Here is a 25,393-nt window from a genome sequence, read left to right as displayed (position 1 = left end):
CTTAGATCCACTTGGACTTGAGATTTGGGCAGGGTGATAGATATGGATCTATTTGCATTCTTCTACATGCAGACATCTGGTTATACCAGCACCATTTGTTGAAGATGCTTTCTTTTCTCCATTGTATAGTTTTGATTTCTTTGTTGAAAATTAGGTGTTGGTATGTGTGTGGATTTATGTCAGGGTCTTTAGTTCAATTCTATTGATCCACCTGTCTGCTTTTATGCCAATACCATGCAGTTTTTAATACTATAGTTCTGTAGTAGAGCTTGACATCAGGGATGGTGATACCTTCAGCAGTTCTTTTCTTGTTCAGGATAGTTTTAGCTATCCTGGAGAGTGGGGTGCTGTGGGATGTTCTGTATGCTGTGAATATGTATTGTTCTGATTGGGTGATAAATAAAATGCTGATTGGCCAGTAGCCAGGCAGGAAGTATAGGCATGATAAGCAGACAAGGAGAATTCTGGGAAGAGGAAAGCTGTGTCAAGATACTAAACCACCATTCAGAGAGCAGCATGTAATGGCACACAGGTAAAGCTACAGAAAACATGGCAACATATAGATTAACAGAAATGGGCACTGAGTTTAAGTGCAAGAGCTAGTCAGTAGTTAGCTGGAGCTAATGGCCGAGAAGTTTTAATTAATATAAGCCTCTGTGTGTTTACTTGGGGAACTCAAATGGGAGAGATTAGTCCCCACTGCTGGCAGGCTAGGACACAGGAAATCTTCCAGCCACAGTGGACAGCCTTGTATTATTTCTAATTTTAGCGGAATTGCTTTGAGTTTCTCTCCATTTAATTTAAGGTTGGTTGTCAGCTCACTATGTATTGCTTTTATATATTTTATATATTGCTTTTCCATATGGAGTTGAGTATTGTTCTTCAAAGTCTGTGAAGATTTGTGTTGGAATTTTGATGAGGATTGCAGTGAATCTGTAGATTGCTTTTGGTAAGATGGCCATTTTTACTATGTTAATACTACCAATCCATGTGCATGGGAGATCTTTCCATCTTCTGATATTTTCCCCAAAATCTTTCTTCAAAGACTTGAAGTTCTTGTCATAAAGGACTTTCACTTGCTTGGTTAGAGTTACTCCAAGATATTTCATATTGTTTGTGGCTATTGTGAAGAGTATTTTTTCCCTGATTTCTTTCTTAGCCCTTTTATCATGTGTATATAAGAGGGGTACTGTTTGGGGGGGTTGTTTTTATTTTTGTCTTTTTAGTTAATCTTGTATCCAGCAACTTCATTAAAGGTGTTTAACAGCTATAGGAATTCCTAGGTAGAATTTTTGGGGTCATTTATATATACTATTATGTCATCTGCAAACACCAATACTTTGACTTTTCCTTTTATTTATTTATTCTTTTATATCATGTATCTTGATCCCATTCATTTCCCCTTCCCTTCACATCTGCCCTCTGCTCTTGTACCCTCCCCAATAAAACAAAATTTAAAAGAAAAAGAAAAAAATTAAATTATAAATCTCATTATTGAAGCTACAGTGTGACAGTGAATCACACCAAAAACCCCTTTGTCCATGTATCTTTACTTGCAAGTATTCATTGCAAAGAGTCATATTTCTGGTTCTAGGCCTCTGGTTTCTACTATACTATTGACGCTGGGCCCTCAGTAGGATTCTTCCTGGGTATCCTGTTGTTGACCTGTGTTGTGGAGATCCTGCAGCTCTGGGTCTGTGGGTCAGGTTCCTTCACCTGCTCTAGAAGATCATAGATGAGGTGGATGATGGGACAGGCCAAGTCATAACCTTGGGTCTGGACCTGGGCAGTTGTAGGGTTGGTCCACCCAATGAGAAATGGGGACAGCTCGCCTGTTGCTGGAGGGCTTCTCTCCAGACTCCACCAAGCCCCGCAGTCCCACAATCCACATATAAAATAATCACTCAGATGCTTATATTATTTATGAACTGTATGGCCGTGGCAGGCTTCTTGCTAACTGTTCTTTTATCTTAAATTAACCCATTTCTATAAATCTATACCTTGCCACGTGGCTGGTGGCTCACCGGCGTCTTTACATGCTGCTTCTCCTGGCAGTGGCTGCAGTGTCTCTTCCCCAATTCTCCTCTCTCCTTGTCCCGCCTATACTTCCTGTCTGGTCATTGGCCATCAGTGTTTTATTTATACAAAATGATATCCACAGCACTCGCCCATGCTTACTACTTCAGGGCTGGCTCACACACCTGCACTAACAGAGTTGGCTCTATTGTGCTCCCCTGGCGTGGTGCAGGGCCTGCTCTCCTGAGTGTTGCAGCTGGTGGGGGTCAGGGATGGCTCTCCCACTCTTATGACCACAGGGTCTGCTCTCCCACCTGCCTGAGACATTGATGGGGCCCAGCATTACCCTACCCAGGTCACCACAAGACAGATGAGGAATGGGGACTTCTCTCCCACGCTCACAATTTGGGGGCTGGCTCACCCACACCTATGTGAACAGGCTTGGCTCCATTGTGCTGTCCTTGGGAGATGCAGGGCTTGCTCTCCTGAGTGTTGCAGCCAGTGGGGTTCAGGAACAGCTCCCTCACTCTTACGACAACAGAGCCAATTCTTCCACCTGCCCCAGGTGTTGACTTCTTCTTTTCCAATTTGTATCCCCTTTGGTCTCCTTTTGTTGTCTTATTGCTCTAGCTAGAATTTCAAGTACTATATTGAATAGATATGGAAAGTGGACAGCTTGTCTTGTTCCTAATTTTACTGGAATTGCTTTGAGTTTCTCTCCATTTAATTTGATGTTAGCTGTTGGCTCACTATATATTGCTTTTATTATATTTAGATATGTTCCTTGTATCCCTGATCTCTCCAAGACTTTTATCATGAAGGGGTTTTAGATTTTGTCAAAGGCTTTTTCAGTATCTAATGAGATGATCATATGAGTTTTATCTTTCAGTTAGTTTATATGGTGGATAACATAGATAGATTTTCATATGTTGAACCATCCCTGAATCTCTTGGATGAAGCTCTCTTGATCATGGTGGACAATCTCTTTGATGTGTTCTTGGATTTAGTTTGTGAGTATTTTACTGAGTATTTTTGCATTAATGTTCATTGTTTTTTTAATTCATATTTCTAGCCATCTAGTACTTTGGATTCTCACATAAGTCTTCCTACCATAGCACTGAAAATGTTTAATAAAAATGCTAAAAATGAAAAGCTAAGACACTAATTGGGTTAGTATATACTTCTAATAAGCATCTTTTTAATGTTGTCTTGATTAATAACTGCATCCCCCCCAAATTATTCATTGTTCTCTTACATCTCTGAATCAGTTGTTTATCCTGAGTCACAGATTTCTCTGTCAAAGCTTAAATACTCAAGTCCACACCAAAAAGTTAATCTATATAACTTTATTTTCAGCAACTTTATAACAATTAAGACACTAGGAGTCCTAATGCATGAGACTGAAGTTACTGTGTTCTACACATGACCTCTCTTAAGTCAATTACAAACACATAATTCAGTCATGTTTCCATTGTCACTTGTCAAAAAACAAGGAAAATTTTCTTCTTCTATCTAAAATGCAGTATTGAAAATCTGCTTGATTTTTAAATTTTTTTAATGTGTGTGTGAGGGTGGAGAGAAAGGGGGATGTGTGTAATATTCATTTGCAAGCCAGAGGAAAGTGCTGGATCCTCTAGAGCTAGAGCTACAGGCAGCTGCTACCCAGTGTGGGTGCTCAAAACTCTGTGCAGGGCCTCTAAAAGAGCACTAAGTGCTCTTAATCAGTGAGTCATCTTTATCACTTCCCCTAAAATTGCCTTTTTAAGAAGTTACATTACATTATTGTAAGTAGAATCAAATTTTAATGTATTATCATGTTTTTAAAAATAAATCTTACCAAGGAGTTGACACTGATGTCACAGGCCATGACATAAATACAGCAGATGGCAATTGATAATTCAGATGTCAACCCACCAGGTGAATAATTCTCTGATGGAAGAACCCTGTCAAGCAAGACTTACAGACCATAGACTGAACACTGCTGCTTCTGTAATTTCACATGTACAAAAATAGCTAGTGGAATCTCCCTATTACCATACATTTTCATGTGCTATGTACATGTAATCTCATGATTACATCTCATTTTATGGGCATATATGTCTGTGAATCTTCAGGAAGATGACTTCTTTTTAAGCTGTATAATTTTGATGACTAGAAATATACTAGAATATTCTTCATAACTAGGTCTATTGTTCCATGAGGACTATAAGACACTTAGAAGCCTGTTTTATCTCTTTACTCAGACTGACATAAGAAAACAACAACTTGTCCCCAGTCTAAGACAAGCTATGTACAATTAGCTGATTCATAACCTTAGAGCAATTACAAACTAAACTAAACGCCTCTGCAAGGGCCTCATAAGTTTAACCTCCACAGAAATTACACAAGGACAAATTCCCAGAGGTCTAATTGTAGAACCAAGGTTATTAGCACAAAACAACCTAAAATACTATGTCAATTTTTCACTTGCTAATAGTCTGGCTGATAACACAGACTAGCAGTCATTGCCCGGGAAAGTGCCAAGCACCATGTCCCCAACTAAGCGTTGCCATGGTAAGTGGCTCCTCTCCTTATCATTTACTCAAGGAATGCATTATGACCCTCAGAAGGAGCCTTGTAACCTAATTCACACCCAAAAGCTTGTTGTAAAATGCATATATAGCCATGTAGAGCAAAGGAGCTAAAAAATTGGAGCTGAAGAAAAATAAAAAAAAATGACTGAAACACATATGTGAATCTTATTCCCTCAGATAGATGGAAACTTATTCTTACAGACCCTCAGGTAAAAAAGTCTCCTAAAGTCCTGCTACTCTGAAAGCATTCTCTTTGCAACCCTGAGTGCAGACCTGAGAGCTGATCTCTCAGGCTGCATCACCCTGACATCATATACCATATACCTAAAAATCATATTATACAGACTAATCAACTTACATTTGTTTGTACTTTGTAATATGTAATAACTAAAGAAAAAAAGTGTTCACCTGCACACCAGGAGAGGGCACAAGATCTCATTATAGATGGTTGTGAGCCACGATGTGGTTGCTGGGAATTGAATTCAGAACCTCTGGAAGAGCAAACAGTGCTCTTAACCTCTGAGCCATGTCTCAAGACCTTGCCTTGTTAGAAGAGGGAATGGGGGTGGGTTGGAGAGGGAAGGCGGAAGGGGTGGGAGGAGGGAGAATCTGTGATTGGTATGTAAAATGAATCTTAAAATTCCTTAATTAAAAAAAAAAGAAAAACTGGTCACGAATTTGAAAGAATAAATGGGTGCATGACAGGGGACAGAGGGAGGAAGGAGAATGGGGAAAAGACATAATTATATTTTAACTTAAATAAATAATCTGAAAATTATTATTAACAAAAGGAAATCATGAAGGAGTAATGTGACAAGAAAACACAGCATAAAGAAAAACCATAAAAAGACATGAATTCAATTTTATGGATATGAGTTTATTTTTGATAATTATTTGTTATGCTTGCATAACAATATATTTCTAAGTCTCCAGTATCTGTTAAATATGAGTTAAATGAGACTAGGATAAATAATTTATAAGGCCCATTCAAGAATAAATGGTCTGTGGCCGGGCGTGGTGGCGCACGCCTTTAATCCCAGCACTCGGGAGGCAGAGGCAGGCGGATCTTTGTGAGTTCGAGGCCAGCCTGGGCTACCAAGTGAGCTCCAGGAAAGGCGCAAAGCTACACAGAGAAACCCTGTCTCGAAAAAACCAAAAAAAAAAAAAAAAAAAAAAAAAAAAGAATAAATGGTCTGTGACTATAAATAATTGCATAAAATTAAAAATTGGAAGAATTACAGAGCCTGGCTTGTTGGACACAGGCTGTGAACGCTAGCTCTGCTAACACCATGGAATATTGCTATTTTCTTCAATGTTTGTAAGTTACAGAAAAACAAAGTTTATGACTGAAAGAGAATATAACACCTAATAATATATTTGATCATTTTCAATAAATAAGTGCATTTGCTCATTTTAAAAAAGAAATATTGGAAAACTAAAGGCATAAAAGGGGGTCAGAAAGAGAGCTGTGTTTAAATCTTGCTCAACTATGATTTGAAATGCTGTTTCTGGACTGAATGTAGCTGGGTGGTGGAGCAATTGCCCAGCATTCATGAATACCTAGGTTCACTCCCTAGAGCCATAAACGTCTCTTCTTGTACAAGAAGAAAAACAACTAGACCTTGAACCCCTCATTGCCAACTTCTATCTTCTTGTCCAAACACAGCCCTTTCCATGTGAATACTGCTCATTGACCAGTCATACCACTGCAGCTAAAGACACTGCTTCTCTGTTAAGAAAATACTCTCCTGACAAGAGTTTTCCTCAGAGCAACCTTGACATCCTTATTTCTCAAGCTATAGATCAGAGGGTTCAACATGGGCACCACAATGGTATAGAACAGGGAAGACACTTTTCCTTGGTCAAGGGGCAAAATGGAAGGTGGCTTGAGGTACATGAAAGCCCCAGAACCAAAGAAAAGACAAACCACGATCATGTGGGAGCTGCAGGTGCTGAAGGCCTTGGACCTGCCCTCTGTGGAATGCATGCGGAGAATGCTGGAGAGGATGAGGGCATAAGAAATGAAGATGGTAGCAATGGGCACACCGATATCAAAAGCCACAACAATGAAGACTACCAGCTCATTTGTGAAGGTGCTGTTGCAGGACAGCTCCAGAAGGGGAAGGATGTCACACATGAAGTGATTGACAAGGTTGTCAGCACAGAAGGTCAGATTCATTATGTTTCCTGTGTGGGCCATGCCTCCAGAGAAGCCCATCACATACACACCCAGCAAAAGCAGTAAACACACTTGAGGAGACATAGTGACTGTGTACATCAGAGGGTTACAGATGGCAACATAACGGTCATATGCCATGGCTGACAGAATGAAGGACTCAGAGACTACAAAGAAACAGAAGAAAAAGAGCTGGGTCATACACCCTGAGTGTGAGATGATGTTCTTCTTTGAAACAAAACTCATCAGCATTTTGGGAATGATGGTGGAAGAGTAACAGGAATCTATTAAGGAGAGATTGAAGAGAAAGAAGTACATGGGGGTGTGCAAGTGAGGGTTCAGCCCTATCAGGGAGATCAAGCCCAGGTTCCCCACCACAGTGACCATGTAGAATCCTAGGAACAGGAAGAAGAGGGGCATGCAGAGTCCTGGCTGGTCTGTCAGGCCTGCAAGGATGAACTCAGTCACAGAGGAATTCTTGACAGTCATTCTTCTCAGGAGGGAGGCCTGTGTGACAGAGAAGAGAACCAATAGAGATAAAGAAACACCATCACTATCCTTCACAAATCTACCTTGTCTTTGAAAGGGGATCCAGAGAGGAGGGGGATGAAGAACAGAAGGTTTTTACCATTTCCACTAGAAATGAACTGCCAAGTGACTCTACCTACCAGATAACAGCAAAAGGCTACACTTCCTCTCCAGGATGAGTGAGTGCAGGTAGTGTCCAAGAGAGGAATATTAAACAGAGTGGGTATCTTTTAGACTCTGAAGTCAGTCAATTTGCTATATCCTCCCCTCTCCTATCTCTGTACAAGTTGCTAAAACATGATCCTCTTCCCTTGGGTGAATGAATCTTGACAGGCAGATGCCACCAGACCTATGACAGTGTCTCAGTCTGCCTCATAAAAATGTGGCATCAGGTTTCTCACAATCTCTTAGCTCAACTGCGTGAAGGGTGAATAATAGCATTATACACTAATACTTCTTTAGGGGTTACTGTGAGAAGCTCTAAGAATATGTGACCATACTATTATCCTCATTTTACAGCTTAGATAAGTGCAACTATGAAATACCCAAAGTCATAAACCCTCCAGACTTCAGGCAGAAGGGGAGCTCTGGCAGTCCTACCCACAGTCTGCATTTATAACCTATGTTTCAAGACTGGTCAGGACCACACAGGCATGTACCTTCCTTTACTTACAGCAGAGATGTTCTGCCTACTGTCCCTTCTCCGAAGTGTTCTGGGGAAGATAAAGACTTGGTGGACAGAAGACAACAGCTTGGAGCTCCAGACCTCCTTTCCCAAGCTCAGAATCTTGGATTTATATTATAATTGTCTTTGTACTGAAATCCTTGACTTTCAACTGTTAATTTGTCAAATAGCCCCTCTAGCTTCCTGGAAGGAGGCAGCTCCTGTCCTGACCTGTGGTAAGAGGAGAATAAACAGTCATTTTTGTTTGCAGATCTCAGTGGCCTGATTATGAAGACAGAGTCTCCCTCAGGATCATTTCCTCAGAGTTACTTTCCCAAAGGAAGCAAAAATGTTTGTTTTCTGTAGAAGTGATAATTTGTTTTCCCCCCCTCAGGTAATAGTTACCCAATAGTATTCAAGGAAAAAATATTGTGAAAACAATTGCTACTTCTTAAATACCCTGTAAGGTACTTAAAACTGTGTCCTTACACTAAATCCTGGCTGCCAAGATCCCAAAACTCAAAAACATATCAATTTTTGTACTTATGTATTTAGGAATATATGTACATTTATGTGTGTGTGTATAACAAAAATCAATGAAAAGGAGGACATGAATTTTAGCAAGGAGAGGTATAGGGAAGGGTTTGCAGGGAGGAAAGGGAAGGGGGAAATGATGTGATAATATTATAATCTCAAAATACTGAAAGAAATAACATTTTTTAAAAATCATTTATTCATTCCTTATCACAGCTCTTACTTCCATTGCTGAGGTCTGGACCTCTGCAAGAGAGATAGCACGTTTCAAAGCCCACAATCATATCCAAGTCTGCCCAACTCAAAGTCCTTATCCTAACTATTAGATTAACTTCCTTATGGGACCCACTGAAACCCATAAGGCAGTGTCTTTTAAAAATGACAAATAATAGCCGGGCGGTGGTGGCGCACGCCTTTAATCCCAGCACTTGGGAGGCAGAGGCAGGCAGATCTCTGTGAGTTCTAGGCCAGCCTGGGCTACAAAGTGAGTTCCAGGAAAGGCTCCAAAGTTATACAGAGAAACCCTGTCTCAAAAAAACAAACAAAAAAATGACAAATAATGTCCAATCATTTTAGTAAAAGTGAGTACAGTTGAGAAAGTTTTACAGGGCTGTTATACTTCAGCATATTGAAAGGTTTTTTCAAATTTCAATTCATTCCAGGAATTAATATTAATTAATATTAATCAGACATCAATGAGACTTCTGATTCCTCTCCCTGCCATCTCACTTAAGTAAGATTGATGATAATAACAACAACAAAATCCCCAGGCAAGCAGGACTGCTCTCCAAAGCAGCCTCTCTCTGAGTTACTAGCGTGTCAAAATGCCCTGACTGTCTCTACCTTTCTCCACTCTCTTTGAGCACGTCCCAGCTGCCTCCTTGGTTTGCCTTTGTCTTTTTTGTCTTCTACACCCAACCTCACACCTCTGCCTTCACCATCCTTTGTCTGTGCTCTGTCTTCTTAAACCTCTGGAGAGGTTATCGTTCCCTCTGTTTTTCAAACCTGGTTGCTCACTACAAATGCCTAGAGTGAGAAAGAAAGTCTGGGCCGACAATCAGAATCTCCGGGTGGGAGTGTGGCCACAGTATCTTTCCAATATTTCTAACTATTTTCAGTACAAGCAACTTAGGGATTCACACAGTTCACAGCTACTCTCACCTCATGAAGACACTGTTCAGTTCCTAGAAGGGAAGATGATCGCTTGAAGTGACAGATCTACTTTAAGTCTCTCCGTTTCTGATCTCTCCTTCTCCATGAACCCATATGACCTCTGGTTTGACTGGAATACAAGGTAAAAGTCATAAAAATGTACAGCATATTTTACACCTCAGACATCAGATTACTCATGATAGAATAGCTATTATAGTACCTTCTCCAAACACAAGCAATGTAAGAACAACAACAAAACACAAAGCAACTATTTACAAACTGTGAACAGCAGATGATATAAGAATAATCAAATTATGGCCACTACTGTACCCACCCCAACTTTTCTGTAGTAGAAACCGAGCATAATAAAGTATATATCCCAAGCAAATGGCAGGAGTGCCTATTAGAGAAGTAAAGGCCAGAGTTCAAGGATGCTAAGATAGCTGGATGTTAATTTATAGGATATACAAAGAACTGTAAAATTAAACACAGAGAAAATTGAAACTTCCAATTAGTAAAGGTGTCAGTAAATTTAACAAATAGTTCTCAAAAAAATGAAATACAGTCAATGAATACATTTTAACACGTTTATTTGTTGTGTGCATGTACACAAACACACACATGCATGCACACACCTGTCTAGCACAGCCAATATGTGGAGGGAAGAGGACTACTTTTTTAAAAACTGTAAAGGCTTTCAACATCCTTATCCATCAGGGAAATTCAAATAAAACTACTCTGGGATTCCACCTTGCCCTAGGCAGAATGGCTACCATCAAGAAAACAAAAGACAATAAATAGTGATGAGGAGGAAAGGCAAGAAATAGCTCTGTTCACTGCTGGTGGATGTAAACTGACATGCCCTGTATCTGGAGTTTTCTCCAGTCCTGCTTGGGCCTGCAGCTGCTCAGACTCAAGTAAACACAGACACTTTTTTTAATTTTTTTTTTCTTTTATTTTACAATACTATTCAGTTCCACATAACAGCCACAGATTCCCTTCTTCTCTCTTTTCCTGCCCCCCTCCCCTTCCCCCCAGCCCACTCCCATTCCCACCTCCTCCAGATCAAGGTCTCCCCCGAGGACTGAGATCAACCTGATAGACTCAGTCCAGGCAGGTCCAGTCCCCTCCTCCCAGATTGAGCCAAGTGTCCCTGTGTAAGTCCCAGGTTTCAAACAGCCAACTCATGCAATGAGCCCAGGACCTGGTACCACTGCCTAGATGCCTCCCAAACAGATCAAGTCAATCGACTGTCTCACCTATTCAGAGGGCCTGATCCACTTGGGGGCCCCTCAGTCTTTGGTTCATAGTTCATGTGTTTCCATTCGTTTGGCTATTTGTCCCTGTGCTTTATCCAACCTTGGTTTCAACAATTCTTGCTCATATAGACCCTCCTCTTTCTCACTAATTAGACTCCCAGCACTCCACCAGGGGCCTAGCCGTGGATGTCTGCATCCAGATTCCTCAGTCCTTGGGTGGGGTTTCTGGCACAACTATTAGGGTGTTTGGCCATCCCATCACCAGAGTAGGTCAGTCCCGGCTGTCTCTCGACCATTGCCAGCAGTCTTTTGTGGGGGTATCTTTGTGGATTTCTGTGGGCCTCTTTAGCACTTTGTTTCTTCCTTTTCTCATGTGGTCTTCATTTACCATAGTCTCCTATTCCTTGTTCTCCCTCTCTTTTCTTGATCCAGCTGGGATCTCCCGCTCTCTTTCCCTCAACCCTCACCCTTCATTGCTCCCGCTCATGTCCAGGCTGTTCATGTAGATCTCATCCATTTCTCCGTCATTGGGTGATCTCCGTGTCTTTCTTGGGGTCCTGTTTTCTAGGAAGCCTCACTGGTGATGTGAGTAGCAGTCCAGTCATCCTTGTTCCACATCTAGTATCCTCCTATGAGTGAGTACATACCATATTTGTCTTTCTGAGTCTGGGTTACCTCACTCAGGATGATTTTTTTCTAGATCCATCCATTTCCCTGCAAACCTCATGATGTCATTGTTTTTCTCTGCTGAGTAGTATTCCATTGTGTATATGTGCCACAATTTATTTATCCATTCTTCAGTTGAAGGGCATCTAGGTTGTTTCCAGGTTTTGCCTATTACAAACAATGCTGATATAAATATAGCTGAGCAAGTGCTCTTGTGGTATGATTGAGCATTTCCTGAGTATATGCCCAAGAGTGGTATAGCTGGATCTTGGGGGAGATTGATTCCCAATTTTCTAAGAAAGCGCCATATTGATTTCCAAAGTAGTTGTACAAGCTTGCATTCCCACCAGCAGTGGAGGAGAGTTCCCCTAGTTCCACATCCTCTCCAGCATAAAGTGTCTTCAGTGGTTTTGATTTTAGCCAGTCTGACAGGCATAAGGTGGTATCTCAGAGTTGTTTTGATTTGCATTTCCCTGATGATTAGGGATGTTGAGCAATTCCTTAAATGTCTTTCAGCCATTTGAGTTTCCTCTGTTGAGAATTCTCTGTTTAGTTCTAAAGCCCATTTCTCAATTGGACTGTTGGTCATTTTGATGTCTAATTTCTTGAGTTCCTTATATATTCTGGATATCAGTCCTCTGTCAGATGTGGGGTTGGTGAAGATCTTTTCCCATTCTGTAGGCTGTTGCTTTGCCTTGTTGACTGTATCCTTTGCTCTACAAAAGCTTCTCAGTTTCAAGAGGTCCCATTGATTGATTGTTTCTCTCAGTGTCTCACACAGACACTTATATTACTTATAAACTGTATTGCCATGGCAGGCTTCTTTTATCTAGTTCTTATATCTTAAATTAAACCATTTCTATTAATCTATAAGTTGCCACATGGCTTGTGGCTTACTGGTACTTTACATCTTGCTTCTCATGGCAGCAGCGGCTGGCAGCATCTGCTGACTCAGCCTTCCTCTTCCCATAATTCTCCTTTCTCCTTATCCTGCCTATACTATACTTCCTGCCTAGCTACCGGCCAATCAGCATTTTATTTATCAATCAATCAGAGCAATACTCACAGCATACAGAAAGATATCCCCAGCAGTGCCCACTATGGAAATTAGTGTGGAGACCTCCAAAACTTAAAAATAAAACTGCCATATGGCCCAGATATGCCACTCCTGGTCATGCGCTGCAGTGATTTGAGTAAGAATGACCCCATAGGCTCACAGACTAGAATGATTGGTCACCAGGGAGTAGCACTGTTTGAGACAGTTAGGAGGCATGGCTTTATTGGAGGAAATGTGTCACTGGAAGTGGGCTTTGAGCTTTCAAAGGCCCAAGACCTCTTTCTCTTCCTGCTGCCTTTGGTTCTGGATGTAGAACTTACAGCTACCATGTCTGCCTGTGTGCTGCCATGCTCCCTTCCATGAGGATAATGGGCTAAACCTCTGAAACTGTATGCAAACCCCATTAAATGCTTTCTTTTATAAGAGATGTCATAGTCATGGTGTCTCTTCACAGCAATAAAACACTGAACAAGACATATGCCTAAAGGGCTCTACATTCTACTGCAAAGGTACTTGCATATCCATGTTTACTGATGTTCTATTTACAACAGCAGGAAAATACTAGAATCTGCATGCACATCCATCAATAGGCAATGAAAGTGTGGTACAAAGACAATGTAGTTTTATTCAGCCATAAAGAAAAGTAAAATTTGCAGAAGAAGACATAAATTTGGAGATTATCATGTTATGTAAAGTCACCTAAACTAGTATTATCTGCACATTATCTTTCGTATGCAAATTTTAGCTTTAATGTTCTGTTGGGGTGTGCATGTGTCTCTGTGTGTGTGTCTGTGTCATCTGTGTGTAGGTACAGCTGTCATGAAACCAGGAAGGGAGCCATGAGAGGGGAAATGAGGTCTTGACATGGTAGAAATTAATAGAATCCATGCAACAACATGGAAAAGACGTGTATAAGTGTAGAAAGGGAAATGGAGATGCATTTGGTATGGGAAGAGAGACAGCAAAAACAAATTTGAAAATGTCATAATGAAGCCTAATGTTGCTGTGTTTTATATATATATATATATATATATATATATATATATATATATATATATATATATATAAAAGAAGGTAATTGTTCAATCTTTCCCACATATCTAAGTGAATATAGCCATGGGAAAGGAGCTACAGCATAGTATCCATAAGGTGACCACTTGTCAACTTGCCTGGAACATTCAAGTTTATGATTGTCTTGCTAACAAAATTATCAGTAGTAATGGTAAATCACAAATTATGATGCCCCTCAGCATTCAAACTGTGAACTAACTTCAGTATAAGCCTTGGCTTTGTCTGTTACTAAATATGTGACCTTAGTAGGTGTTCAACCTCTCTCTGAACTTCAATCTCTAATCTTAAAACTAATAATAATCATATTTCAAAGGGTGAAGAAATGGTGCTGATTATAGCACTTAGAAGGCAAAAAGAATTGATTAAATAATATTAGCACTCAGATCTGTCTTTCTTAATAGCAGTGATGTTTTATATAGATGGTAATGTCAGAACAGGCTGATAGGGAGGAAAGGGCAGACAGGGAGAACAACCAGAAGACTTTCCACAGCAATAAATACAGAAAGAGGTGAATGGTGCAGGAGACACAGTAATGGAACAGTTGATATGTATTGATGTCCCAGTGGTAAAATAGAGATTGATAAGAAAAGCCCATATCAAATTTGACTAAGGTTTGAGGCCCAGAAAAGCAGTAATATGACATAAATGAGAAATAAGACTGAAGAAAGCAATTAGCAACATTTTGGATAAGACCATAAAGTGCTACTATAACATCTTTTTGCTGTTGTTGGTTTTTTTGTTTTTTTTGTTTTTCGAGATGGTTTCTCTGTGTAGCTTTGTGTCTTTCCTGGAACTCACTCTGTAGTCCAGGCTGGCCTCGAACTTACAAAGATCTGCCTACCTCTGCCTCCCAAGTGCTGGGATTAAAGTCGTGTACCACCACCACCCAGCTGCTACTATAACATCTTAAAGGCAAAGATCAGAAAGAAGGTGCCAATGTAAGGTCAGACCATGGTAGAGAAAAAGGAGATGCATATTGGAGAATTATCAACACAAAGATAATGCAGAAAGCAGAGCAATAATAACTTGCTCTAAACACGTCTTTAAAGAGACAATAATTGAAATTCAAGGGCTGAGGGCATCCTAAAGCACACAGGAAGGGAAATCAATCAACAGAAGCATTTAAACGACATATGCAACATTTAAAAGTGCCTTTCAGAAGTAAAACAAAATATTAAGTTTAGTAGCATGCTTAACAATGATCCAATACCCCCAGGTGAAGAACAGAAGTAACTATAGGAATCTTAAAGGTATTTTTCAGTGCTGCACATAGCCTCAACAAATCCTCAATTTAGCAAATAATTGTGGAATAAAATAAGTTTTGCAGGTACCAGAGGAGGAGAACATTTCAAAGGTGAAAGGATAACTATATCGTAGAGCTGCCAAGAGGAAAGACTGGGTATGACCTTGAATTACATTGTTCTTTACTATTCACTCATTCTTCAAAATTTTTGAAAATTGCTTGTCTATTAAATACAAAGCCCTGGATTAGAGTCCCAGCACCAAATAAACTGGATATGATGGTACATGTCTGTGATCCCAGCACTGAGAAGGTAAAAATAGAAGAATCAGAAGTTCATCCTTGGCAACAGAGAAAGTTCTGTGGCAGCCTGGTATATGTGAGACACTGTCTTGATAGATAGATAGATGATAATAGATTGTAGTTGGATTTTTTTGTTTGTTTTTTTCTTTAGCTCTATGGGAGCCTGTCACCCAGCTCCCAAATAAATACACAGACTTATTCTTACTTATGAATCTCCAGACTTAGCTTGGTTTGTTTCTAGCCAGCTTTTCTAACAAATTATCCCATTTCTCTTTAACTAGGCTTTGCCTCTGGGCTTTTTATCTTTCTATGTTCTATATATCTTCCTTTCCTTCTTATTCCGTGGCTGGCTGGGTGGCTGGGTGGCTGGCCCCTGGTGTCCTCCTCTCCTCCTTTTCTTGTTCCTCTCTCTTTCCTCTCTTCTAGCCTAGATTTCTCCTCCCATTTATTCTCTCTGCCTGCCAGCCCTGCCTATTTCTCTCTCCTGCCTAGCTATTGACCATTAAGTCCAGCTCTTTAATGGACTAATCAAATGTTTTAGGCAGGCAAAGTAATACAGCTTTATGGAGTTAAACAAATGCAACATAAAAGAATGCAATATATCTTTGCATCATTAAACAAACATTACACAGTATAAATGAATGCAATACATCTTAATACTCCACAACAATAGATAGATAGACAGACAGACAGACAGACAGACAGACAGAGAAGTTCAGTGTTTTCAGGTTACAAAGTCTTTTTTCTTCAGCAACTTTTACTGTTGGTAGAATCTTGAGAGGGACTTTGTAGATATTATTAAGTTTTAAGAGTTTTCTGAACCATGTGTTTTTGTTTGGGGCTTTGGGCTCTTTATTTCCTCGTTCTTAATGAGGCTTCTTCCAGTAGGGAATGCTTCGATTCGGAGAAAATAGCTACAAAACAGATGCTCATGTACTTTCTGAAGTAAATCATCAGTGGCTTCTGTAGATAATTGATGAACAGTCTTAGCATTTCCCCACTCCTATACACCATACACTAAAGAAATAAAACCAGTTTCCCTAAATAGATTTTAGGTATTTAAAATGTTAGAATTTTTAAATTTCACATATGTGTGCTGTATTTACATTTGCCTCCTCCCTACCCTCCTTTAACTCTTCCTGTGTCCCTTCCACCCAGGTCCCTCTCAAATTCATGGCCTCTTTTTCTTTCTCGTTTTAATATGATTTAATTAAGATATGATTATATTACTTCCCCTTCCTTTTCCTCCCTCCAACCCCTCTTATGCTCTCTTTCTCTCACCCTTCCTATATTACCCCCTCACTCCCTCTCAGATTGGCAGCCTCTTCTACTTTGATCAATGTATATGTTAATGTTACTATAATGTTGATATAGGTTAATATACTAATCAAAGTAGAAGAGGCTACTTAGGGCTACTGAGGTCATGGGTCTTAGAGAAGAACCTACTACCACCACTTTCCTAGGCCAGCACAATTCCTAATACATTCTAAAGCTCATTCTCATACCTACGCATAAGTATAGCTCTTACTTCTCATCAAGAAGCTTATCATTACAGCAAATGTAGGCCGTTACAGAAAGTCATAACTGGAAACAATACAGATATCAATGGATCACAACTGTGGGAAGCCCAACCCCAAGAGATACATCTACAACATAACTCTTACACAAACGTCTTGAGATTTTCTAACAATGATGTCAGATCATTTGTACCAATTATAGAATATTTACAAAGTCATTGAATTTGGGGAAGAAATTAAATAGAAATGCATCACAAAAGTAGCGGAAAGAAACGTGTAGGTGCAGCTGTCTCCTAGCTCATCTGTGCTATAGGTAGCTCCACAAAGATTTTCAAAATCAAATTCTTATCTTAAAGTACTACATTGCAGAGATGTGTGCTATTTCATAAACCAAAATCTGCCATTTCTGTACTATGAAATCTATAATTCCCAAAACCAAAATATAAATCAAGATTGTACAATGGGTTGAAATAAAGAAGAGATTAAGCAGAAAGAGAGAGAGAAAAAGTCATTGTTAACCAAAGAACAAGATGATTAAAGGAGCTAGATGTAGTTTGTTTACAAAGACCTTCCTGGATAAACTGTTCCACAACTTTACAAAGTCTTCTCTCCAGAACTTTATTCTGACAACTAGCTAAAATTATGAGGCAAGCCAGGCGGTGGTGGCACACACCTTTAATCCCAGCATTCAGGAGGCAGAGGCAGGCAGATCTCTGTGAGTTCAAGGCCAGCCTGGGCTACATACTGAGTTCCATGACAGCCAAAGCTACACAGTGAAAACCTGTCTTGAAAAACAAAAACAAAAGCAAAAACAAAAATTTATGAGGCAATATATTATCATGGAAAGAACACACTCTATGGATATGGTTCTGATTTTATTTCCTCTGATTGGATACCAAATTCTCTGCATTTGGTATTTTCCTATTTAGAATAACTATTATTAAATATGGCTTGGTTTTGATTGAGTTGTTTGGTTTTTTAAGTTAGGGACTTCTTTTTTTGGGGGGGGGGGTACCAAAATTCTTTATTTGAAGAAATGGTACAAATTAAAGAACTTAAGCGGATGTTTTGGTGCGACTTTTAGAAAAGATAGAGGCAGCCCGACATGCATGCACGGCCTCAGTGACCAGTCAAGTCACTTGTGGCTTTGGGGAAGTCAGCTTAGCTTTCATCACTGTGTCCCAGGGTGAGCTTGTCGAAGAGATATTCTGCCAGGCCAGCTTCAGGGGCGCCCAGCTTGCGGAGGTTGGTCACGTGGTCACCCAGTTCCTTGATGGATTTCACCTGCTCGTTCAGGTAATGGGTCTCAATAAAGTCACACAAATGGGGGTCGTTTTTGTCAGTAGCCAGTTTGTGCAGTTCCAGTAGTGACTGATTCACACTCTTCTCCAAGTGCAGTGCACACTCCATCGCATTCAGCCCGTTCTCCCAGCCATCACGGTCTGGTTTCTTGATATCCTGCAGGAAGATTCGGCCACCTCGTTGGTTCTGTAGCTTCATCAGTTTCTCAGCATGCTCCCTCTCCTCGTGAGATTGGTGGAGAAAGTATTTGGCAAAGTTCCTCAGAGCTACATCATCCCGGTCGAAGTAGCAAGACATAGACAGATAGACGTAGGAGGCATACAGTTCCAGGTTGATCTGGCGGTTGATGGCAGCCTCTGAGTCCTGGTGGTAGTTCTGGCGCGCTTGCGAGGGAGCCGGCTGGGCGAGGCGCGGTGGCGACGCTGGAGCGGCGGGGCGACGAAGTTGCAAAGGGTTCTGGATCGGAGCAGCCGGCTGGGGTCGGAAGGGTCGAGCGCCGGGTTCCGTTCAAGCACTGTTGAAGCAGGAAACCGGGGCGACTCTGGGCGAGAACGTCTAAATTAGGGACTTCTAAAAGATTTTTCCATGTGTTCTAAGTATAAGTAATTTTAGGTATGAATATTCTTGCTAAGAATATGTTTGCAATACATATTGAGTCAATTGGTGTAAATAACTTACTCTCTTGTAAAACTCTGTTATATATTTCTGTAAAGTACCCTTCATCCCTTCCCCATGTGATGCTCTCTGTGCTGTTCAACAAAGACAGAGTAAAGGCCTGTGTTAGGGTCAAGTAGACCTCAGGTGGGCATAAACAAGACACAGACACAGGCAATGTGAATGATTGAGACAGATTCACAACAGACAAGCCAGAAACCACAAACTACAGACAGACAGAAGACACAGAGAGATAAGTAGGGAGCTCAGACTTGGACTTGCTGTCGGTCAAATTAATCCAAAGGGAAGTACTTTGTTTTCTTTCTTTAAAAAGACGCTGACACATTTTTGGTGCCTCTGGCATTATCTTTAATGTGATTAGGGGACACAAGGTTACACTTTGAGAAGAAACACCACAATTAAGAAAACTGTCCCAGAAAAAACAATAAGAACTTTCTAGTAAACTTAGTGGACTTATTTTTAAGAAGGATACAAGGGGAAAGTGCAGAGAGCAGACAGAGGGAAACAAGAGACCCTTTGATTTCTTAACTGTCAGAAAAGACCCAGAAGCAGTGATGTTCCAGAAGCAGTGAGCCTCTGGCACCAGGTTTACATGCCTGAAGTGTCATTTGCCCACTGAGAGAATCAAGTTTCTTGGAGAAATGAATGGCTCAGCTCTGAAGAATGAAAAGAGTGTGATAAATCACAACATTTTGCCATACCATATGGCAAAGAAGGTATTAGAGATTACTATAATTAAGTTCAGAGACAAATTGAGAAGTCCAGAAACCAAATCTAGAAGACTTGAATGCCTGGAGAGATGGCTGGCTGGTTAAGAGCATGCCCTGCTCTTACAGAGCACCTGAGTTTGGTTCTCAGCACACAACTGCCTGTAACTCAAGCTCCAAGGGAAAATCTGTTGCCTTTGCCTCCAAAAATATCTCTGCTCACATGAACATACCAAAAAAGACACATACACAATTTAAAATAATGAAAATAAAATGTAAAATGTAAAAATAAAACTTAGATAACAAAAGCATAATAATTGTATTGGATTGAACGCCATTCAATGTGTTCACACTAGTGAGTTCATAAGGATACAAAAGAAAAATAGCCACCTGAGAAGGATACTAGGAAAACAAATCATTGTAAAATTGGAAAAATATATTGTATGTTTTTATCTCAACTGTGATAGTAGATACAAGAACCTATTCTGTTGAATAGATAGCACAGAAATCACCACCAAAATGAGTGTGGGTAAAACTGGAGAACTCTGAATAAAATTAACAGGCTATACTGACTGAGTACGGTTGTTTTAAAAGATGTCACTCTCCCCCGGGAAGGAACTTTAGCAGCAGGCTTCTACTTGTGCTCCAAGTTAAACCTGCAAAACAGAGAAGCCACAAGTCGAATTTGAGAGATAATGTACATCATTTGTCTTTCTAGGCCTGAGTTGCCTCGCTTGGCAGAATTCTTTCCAACAAAACTCTTTAAAACTAACCTTTCAAGGCTAGATGGAGATGTATCATGATAAATTACTAACAATGAATGTTAATCATCATGGCACTGAGAATGATGTTGCTGATAGTTACTGGGGTGCCTATGGAGATGAGGATGATGATAATGACGATGACAGTGGGAGTGAAGGTTATGATGGTGGCCACAACGGTGATGATGATGAGGGGGTGGTGAGGGTGGTGGTGAGGATTTTGGTGAGGGTAGTGGTGGTGGTGGTGAGGGTGGTGGTGGTGGTGATGGTGATGGTGGTGGTGAGGGTGGAGGTGAGGGTGGTGGTGGTGATGGTGATGGTGGTGGTGAGGGTGGTGGTGGTGGTGGTGGTGGTGGTGATGGTGATGGTGGTGGTGAGGGTGGAGGTGAGGGTGGTGGTGGTGATGGTGATGGTGGTGGTGAGGGTGGTGGTGGTGGTGGTGGTGGTGGTGGTGGTGGTGGTGGTGGTGAGGATGGTGGTGAGGGTGGTGGTGAGGGTGGAGGTGAGGGTGGGGGGGGTGGATGGTAGTGGTGGAGGTAACAGGGCTATTGGTACTAAATTGTTCATTCTCCCATTATATTCTAAGTTTCTGAAACTTCAAGATGACTCTACAGAAAAAAAGAAAAATGAACACACCTGGGAAATAAGACATGATTCACCGAACAAGAGAAAAGAAGAACTAATTGTTAGTTTAGGGACAAACATGGTCTCCAGAGTGACTACATCCCAGGAGATGGTGCACACATATATGTAAGCAGAACTCCCAGCTCTCAGTCACACCATATCACCTTTCCAAATGGCAATCCTTTGTTTCATGACTGACTGGGCCCTTTGTGTAAATTTCACAATGGATACACATCTGTGTTCTTCTAAAATTTACTGAGTGTTGAAACCAGTGTCTAGAAGACACTGTCTCCCTTCCCTTCAACACAGATATTCAGTTTCGTGCCTAAAACCTGTACGAGAAATTCTTTTTCTCTTGAGGGCTCTTGTTCATAGTTCAGGCAATTTATGAGCATATATTGGCCTTCAGTTTTAAATGCTTTGTTCTCTGTGTCTTGTTCTCACTTCCGGAACAATCTTGATCCTCTGAAAGCCTGATAATAGTTAGGACCCGTAGTAACTCAGGAGGAACGTGTGGTTCTAGCTGGCTTTTTATCTTACTAGAAGGCTGAAGCTGGAACTGGTAGCTCACACAGGCACCTGCACTTTCAGTACTTGGCCAGCTAAGACAGGAAGAGCTGCAAGCTGAAGGTCAGCCAGGGCTGCAGACTGACATCTTGTCTCAAGAATCTGTGGGGGTTGGGGGGAAGCCAAGGAAGAATAAAAAGCTGAAGAAGATAACATAAGTGGGGGGAAAAAGGCCACTTGAGATCATTCTACAAGGTAGTATTCCCATCGACACTGCCCTGGGTAAGTAATATTCACTCTGTTCAGACTTGCAAAGCATTTTGATCTATGCTAATGGTTACTGAATGTTTCTTATCATATTTATTAGAGATTGGATAAAGGGAGATTTGTAATGTGTTTAATTATTTGTCATCTAGGTAAAAATTATTCTGTGGTAAGTAAAAAGGATATTCAAAATTACACCCATCTCTGATACATCACTATTTAACTTTAGTTAAGCACCTTTCTATCACTAATTAATAATTTAAACCTTACAATGTAATGCAGATGTTCTGATACTCAAAGCAGATCCCATGGATTTTAAAGATTCTCTTATAATGAAGAAAAATAAAGTCACCTGACTCTGTAGATAAGGCCAAACCTGACAGCTGGAGTTTGATCCCTGGAACCTGCATGGTAGAGGAAGAGAAGCAAATCCTGCAAGGTACACACACACACACACACACACACACACACACACACACACACACACACACACAGTTTTTAAAAGAAGTACAGTGGATGCCAGTTATTACTATAGTAACACATTTAAACCATTGTTTTTAAAAGCTACATAAAACTTAGGTGACAAAATGTTACTACCAGCCTAAGTATGGCAGTGCGGTGTTAGCCTCCAGGTAGCAGAAAAAATTCAAGTTTATTATGTCTTTGCTTAGCTATATTTCTGACTTACTATGATGTATGTGTACTGTGTGTACACTGTAAAGAAAATATGTAATCAAAATTTAATTTATTTTACCAAGTAACAACAAAATGACCTCACAGAAAATCTGTACCAAAAGTTTAGTGGAGACAAAGCATTTTAGGGTCAATTTTAGGACCACTCTGCATCTGACTAGTATATCATGAGTAACTTACTGAACACTTAGAATTTCACGTTATTGAACAATAACTACTGATCATAGCATTAGTCGTTTTCCTTTGGATGCACATGCTAACAGCATGTGTTTCTTGGCATAGAGTCGTGATAATTAGTAGGCTTAAAGTGGAGGGAGAGGGGAGAGGCTCATGACAAGGAGAAAGCAGAGGTAAGCCAGCAAATATTAGTTAGTCTTGGGTCAGGCACAGCATATGACTCACTCTTGAAATACAACTGCTCCAGCAGCAGAGCCTTCTCACTGTTGAAAGAAAAATATAAATTCTTTTCTAAACCCACATTTTCCCACACTCAGCACCTTTAACAGTTACAAGGCTAACTGAGCATTTATTGGGCAAGCAAGTGAGCCTGAGTTTGAATCCATAATATCCACATAAAAGCCAAGCATAGGTACACATATCTGTAAACCCAACACTGAGTGTAGAGACAAAGGGGTCATAGGACCTCACAGGCTGTCTGGCCAAAACCTGAGCTTTAGGTTCGGTTAGGGACACTGTATCAAAAACTTGGGTTAAATGAGAAAGAGAAAAACAATCAATGTTCTTTACTGGCCTCCACATGTGCACACATACACACACAAAAAAAAAAAACCCATATGTCACACATACTTCACACAAAATTCCTTTTTACAGAACTGATATTAGGTGTCAATAATTAATAATTATGTCAGAAACAATGGCCATACTGGGATTTGGGTAGAACAGCACATGCCTATAATGCCAACAAGCAGGAAGAAGAGAAGCAGACATCACAAATTCAAGGATAACCTGGACTACATAGGAATACCTAACTAAAAAAAAAGAAAGAAGAGAAAAAGGATACCTCAAAAATGAGGATTCAATTCAATGGGTATCATAACTATCAATAATAACTCATACTTTATATATATATATATATGTGTGTGTGTGTGTGTGTGTGTGTGTGTGTGTGTGTGTGTGTGTATTTATAATATGCTTAATTTGACATTAGTGATAAATAGTGAAGTGTTTCAATACTGGAGTCTAAAAATAATAATTCAAATTAGCTAGGAAGCACTTGTTGACTCTATAACACATGCAACTACCCATCAAATATGGCAGGACAGTGGTAAAAAATAGAGAATGTTGCCTTGTACTAAGCTTCAAGACCTCTAAAACCCCAGAGACTGGTCCTTTTGTCAGCAAGAAGCAGGATGTGGAGAAGATGCATCAGTCATAACCAGGGCAACTCATCAAGTGTTAAATGCAGAAAACCAGCTGCTCCAAGCAGGGCAAGGACTGCCCCTCACAAGCTCCTTCTCTCTCACCCCACAGGACTCCCATCCAGACACAATGGCTGCAGAAAATCACTCCATGGTGACAGAGTTCATCCTCAGGGGGTTAACTAACAGGCCAGAGCTCCAGCTGCCTCTCTTTCTCCTCTTCCTGGGGATCTACATGGTCACCATGGTGGGAAACCTGGGCATGATCACCTTGATTGGACTCAACACACATCTTCACACACCCATGTACTTCTTCCTTAGCAACTTGTCACTTGTGGATCTCTGCTACTCCTCTGTCATTACCCCTAAAATGCTCATCAACTTTGTATCTCAAAGAAACCTCATCTCCTATGGAGGGTGCATGTCACAGCTCTACTTCTTCCTTGTTTTAGTCATTGCTGAGTGTTACATGCTCACTGTAATGGCCTATGACCGCTATGTGGCCATCTGCCACCCCTTGCTTTACAACATCATCATGTCTCCTGCCCTCTGCTCCCTGCTGGTAGCTTTTGTCTATGCCATAGGACTCATTGGCTCAACAATAGAGACTGGCCTTATGTTAAAACTACACTATTGTGAGGACCTCATCAGCCACTACTTCTGTGACATCCTCCCGCTCATGAAACTCTCCTGCTCTAGTACCTATGATGTGGAGATGGCTGTCTTCTTTTTAGCTGGATTTGACATTGTTGTCACAAGCTTAACTGTACTCATTTCCTATGCATTCATCCTGTCTAGCATCCTTCGCATCAGCTCCACTGAGGGCAGGTCCAAAGCCTTCGGCACCTGCAGCTCCCACTTTGCCGCTGTGGGCTTGTTCTATGGATCCACTGCATTCATGTACTTAAAGCCTTCCACAGCCAGTTCCTTGGCCCAGGAGAATGTAGCTTCTGTATTCTATACCACAGTGATCCCCATGCTCAACCCCTTGATCTACAGCCTGAGGAACAAGGAGGTGAAGGTTGCCTTGGACAAAACACTGAGGAGAAAACTCTTTTGATGTAAACGTTGATCTTTCTCCATGTAATAGTAAGTGGTTGTAAACACTTGGAAAAATGCACTCTGAAAGCCTACTCAACTGAGAACAGGAAGCAAGCACTTCTCTCCATGGCTGGGCACATGCCTCATCTCTTGTTCCTCATTCTCATCTTCTCTTCTATTGTTTCTATTTGTAACTACTCAAATTTAAGGTCACTTTTCTTATAATTGTGATCTTTCTCCTCATATAAGGCCAATGGTAAGCAATTTAAAATTTCTATTCTCTGATATTTTCATATATGTATATAATGTATATTGATCATGTCCATCCCCCGCCCCCACCCCATTCTCCTTCCTATCACCCTTGATATAGCTACCTCCCACTTTCATGTCCTTTCCTTTTTTAAAATAACCAACTAAGCCCAGTTAATGCTGTTCACACACACATGGCCAGCCAAATGAGCATGGGTCACCTACTTGTCACAAATTTCACACAAATTCCTTTAGTCAATGGAATCTAATTTACTTCTAGAGTACTAGCTACAAGTGATTGTGGGAAATGCAGTTTTCAGCTTTTTTAGCCTAAATAGAATTTGGGTCAACAGGACAGTGGGACAATCTCACCTAAGTAGCTTTTTACTCATTCTGTCATAATCTTTCCCCAACATAAGATGGAATTTCTACCAC

General features: G+C 40.6%; 2 protein-coding genes and 1 pseudogene across 2 annotated transcripts; 1 reads left to right on the top strand and 2 right to left on the bottom strand.

Moving 5' to 3' along the window:
- Nucleotides 1–6,321: 6,321 nt before the first annotated feature.
- On the bottom strand, nt 6,322–7,254 carry LOC102921426 (olfactory receptor 8B12). The gene has a single exon (XM_006997065.3). The coding sequence runs from the start codon at nt 7,252–7,254 to the stop codon at nt 6,322–6,324; it is 933 nt and encodes a 310-aa protein (XP_006997127.3).
- Nucleotides 7,255–17,765: 10,511 nt separating this feature from the next.
- On the bottom strand, nt 17,766–18,781 carry LOC102923917 (ferritin heavy chain pseudogene; annotated as a pseudogene).
- A 5,017-nt stretch (nt 18,782–23,798) lies between these two features.
- Nucleotides 23,799–24,728, top strand: LOC102921127 (olfactory receptor 8A1). The gene has a single exon (XM_006997064.3). It carries the CDS (start codon nt 23,799–23,801, stop codon nt 24,726–24,728), a length of 930 nt encoding a protein of 309 aa, XP_006997126.1.
- The last annotated feature ends 665 nt before the right edge of the window (nt 24,729–25,393 follow it).

The sequence above is a fragment of the Peromyscus maniculatus genome, chromosome 7 (genome assembly GCF_049852395.1).
Source record: "Peromyscus maniculatus bairdii isolate BWxNUB_F1_BW_parent chromosome 7, HU_Pman_BW_mat_3.1, whole genome shotgun sequence".
Classification (NCBI taxonomy): domain Eukaryota; kingdom Metazoa; phylum Chordata; class Mammalia; order Rodentia; family Cricetidae; genus Peromyscus; species Peromyscus maniculatus.
Note: the sequence above shows the minus strand (reverse complement) of the source record. Positions and strands in the feature narration are given on the sequence as shown.

What these genes read in the sequence shown, in the direction of transcription:
- LOC102921426 (XM_006997065.3), bottom strand. Translation starts at nt 7,254, where the DNA reads ATGACTGTCAAGAATTCCTCTGTGACTGAGTTCATCCTTGCAGGCCTG.
- LOC102921127 (XM_006997064.3), top strand. Translation starts at nt 23,799, where the DNA reads ATGGCTGCAGAAAATCACTCCATGGTGACAGAGTTCATCCTCAGGGGG.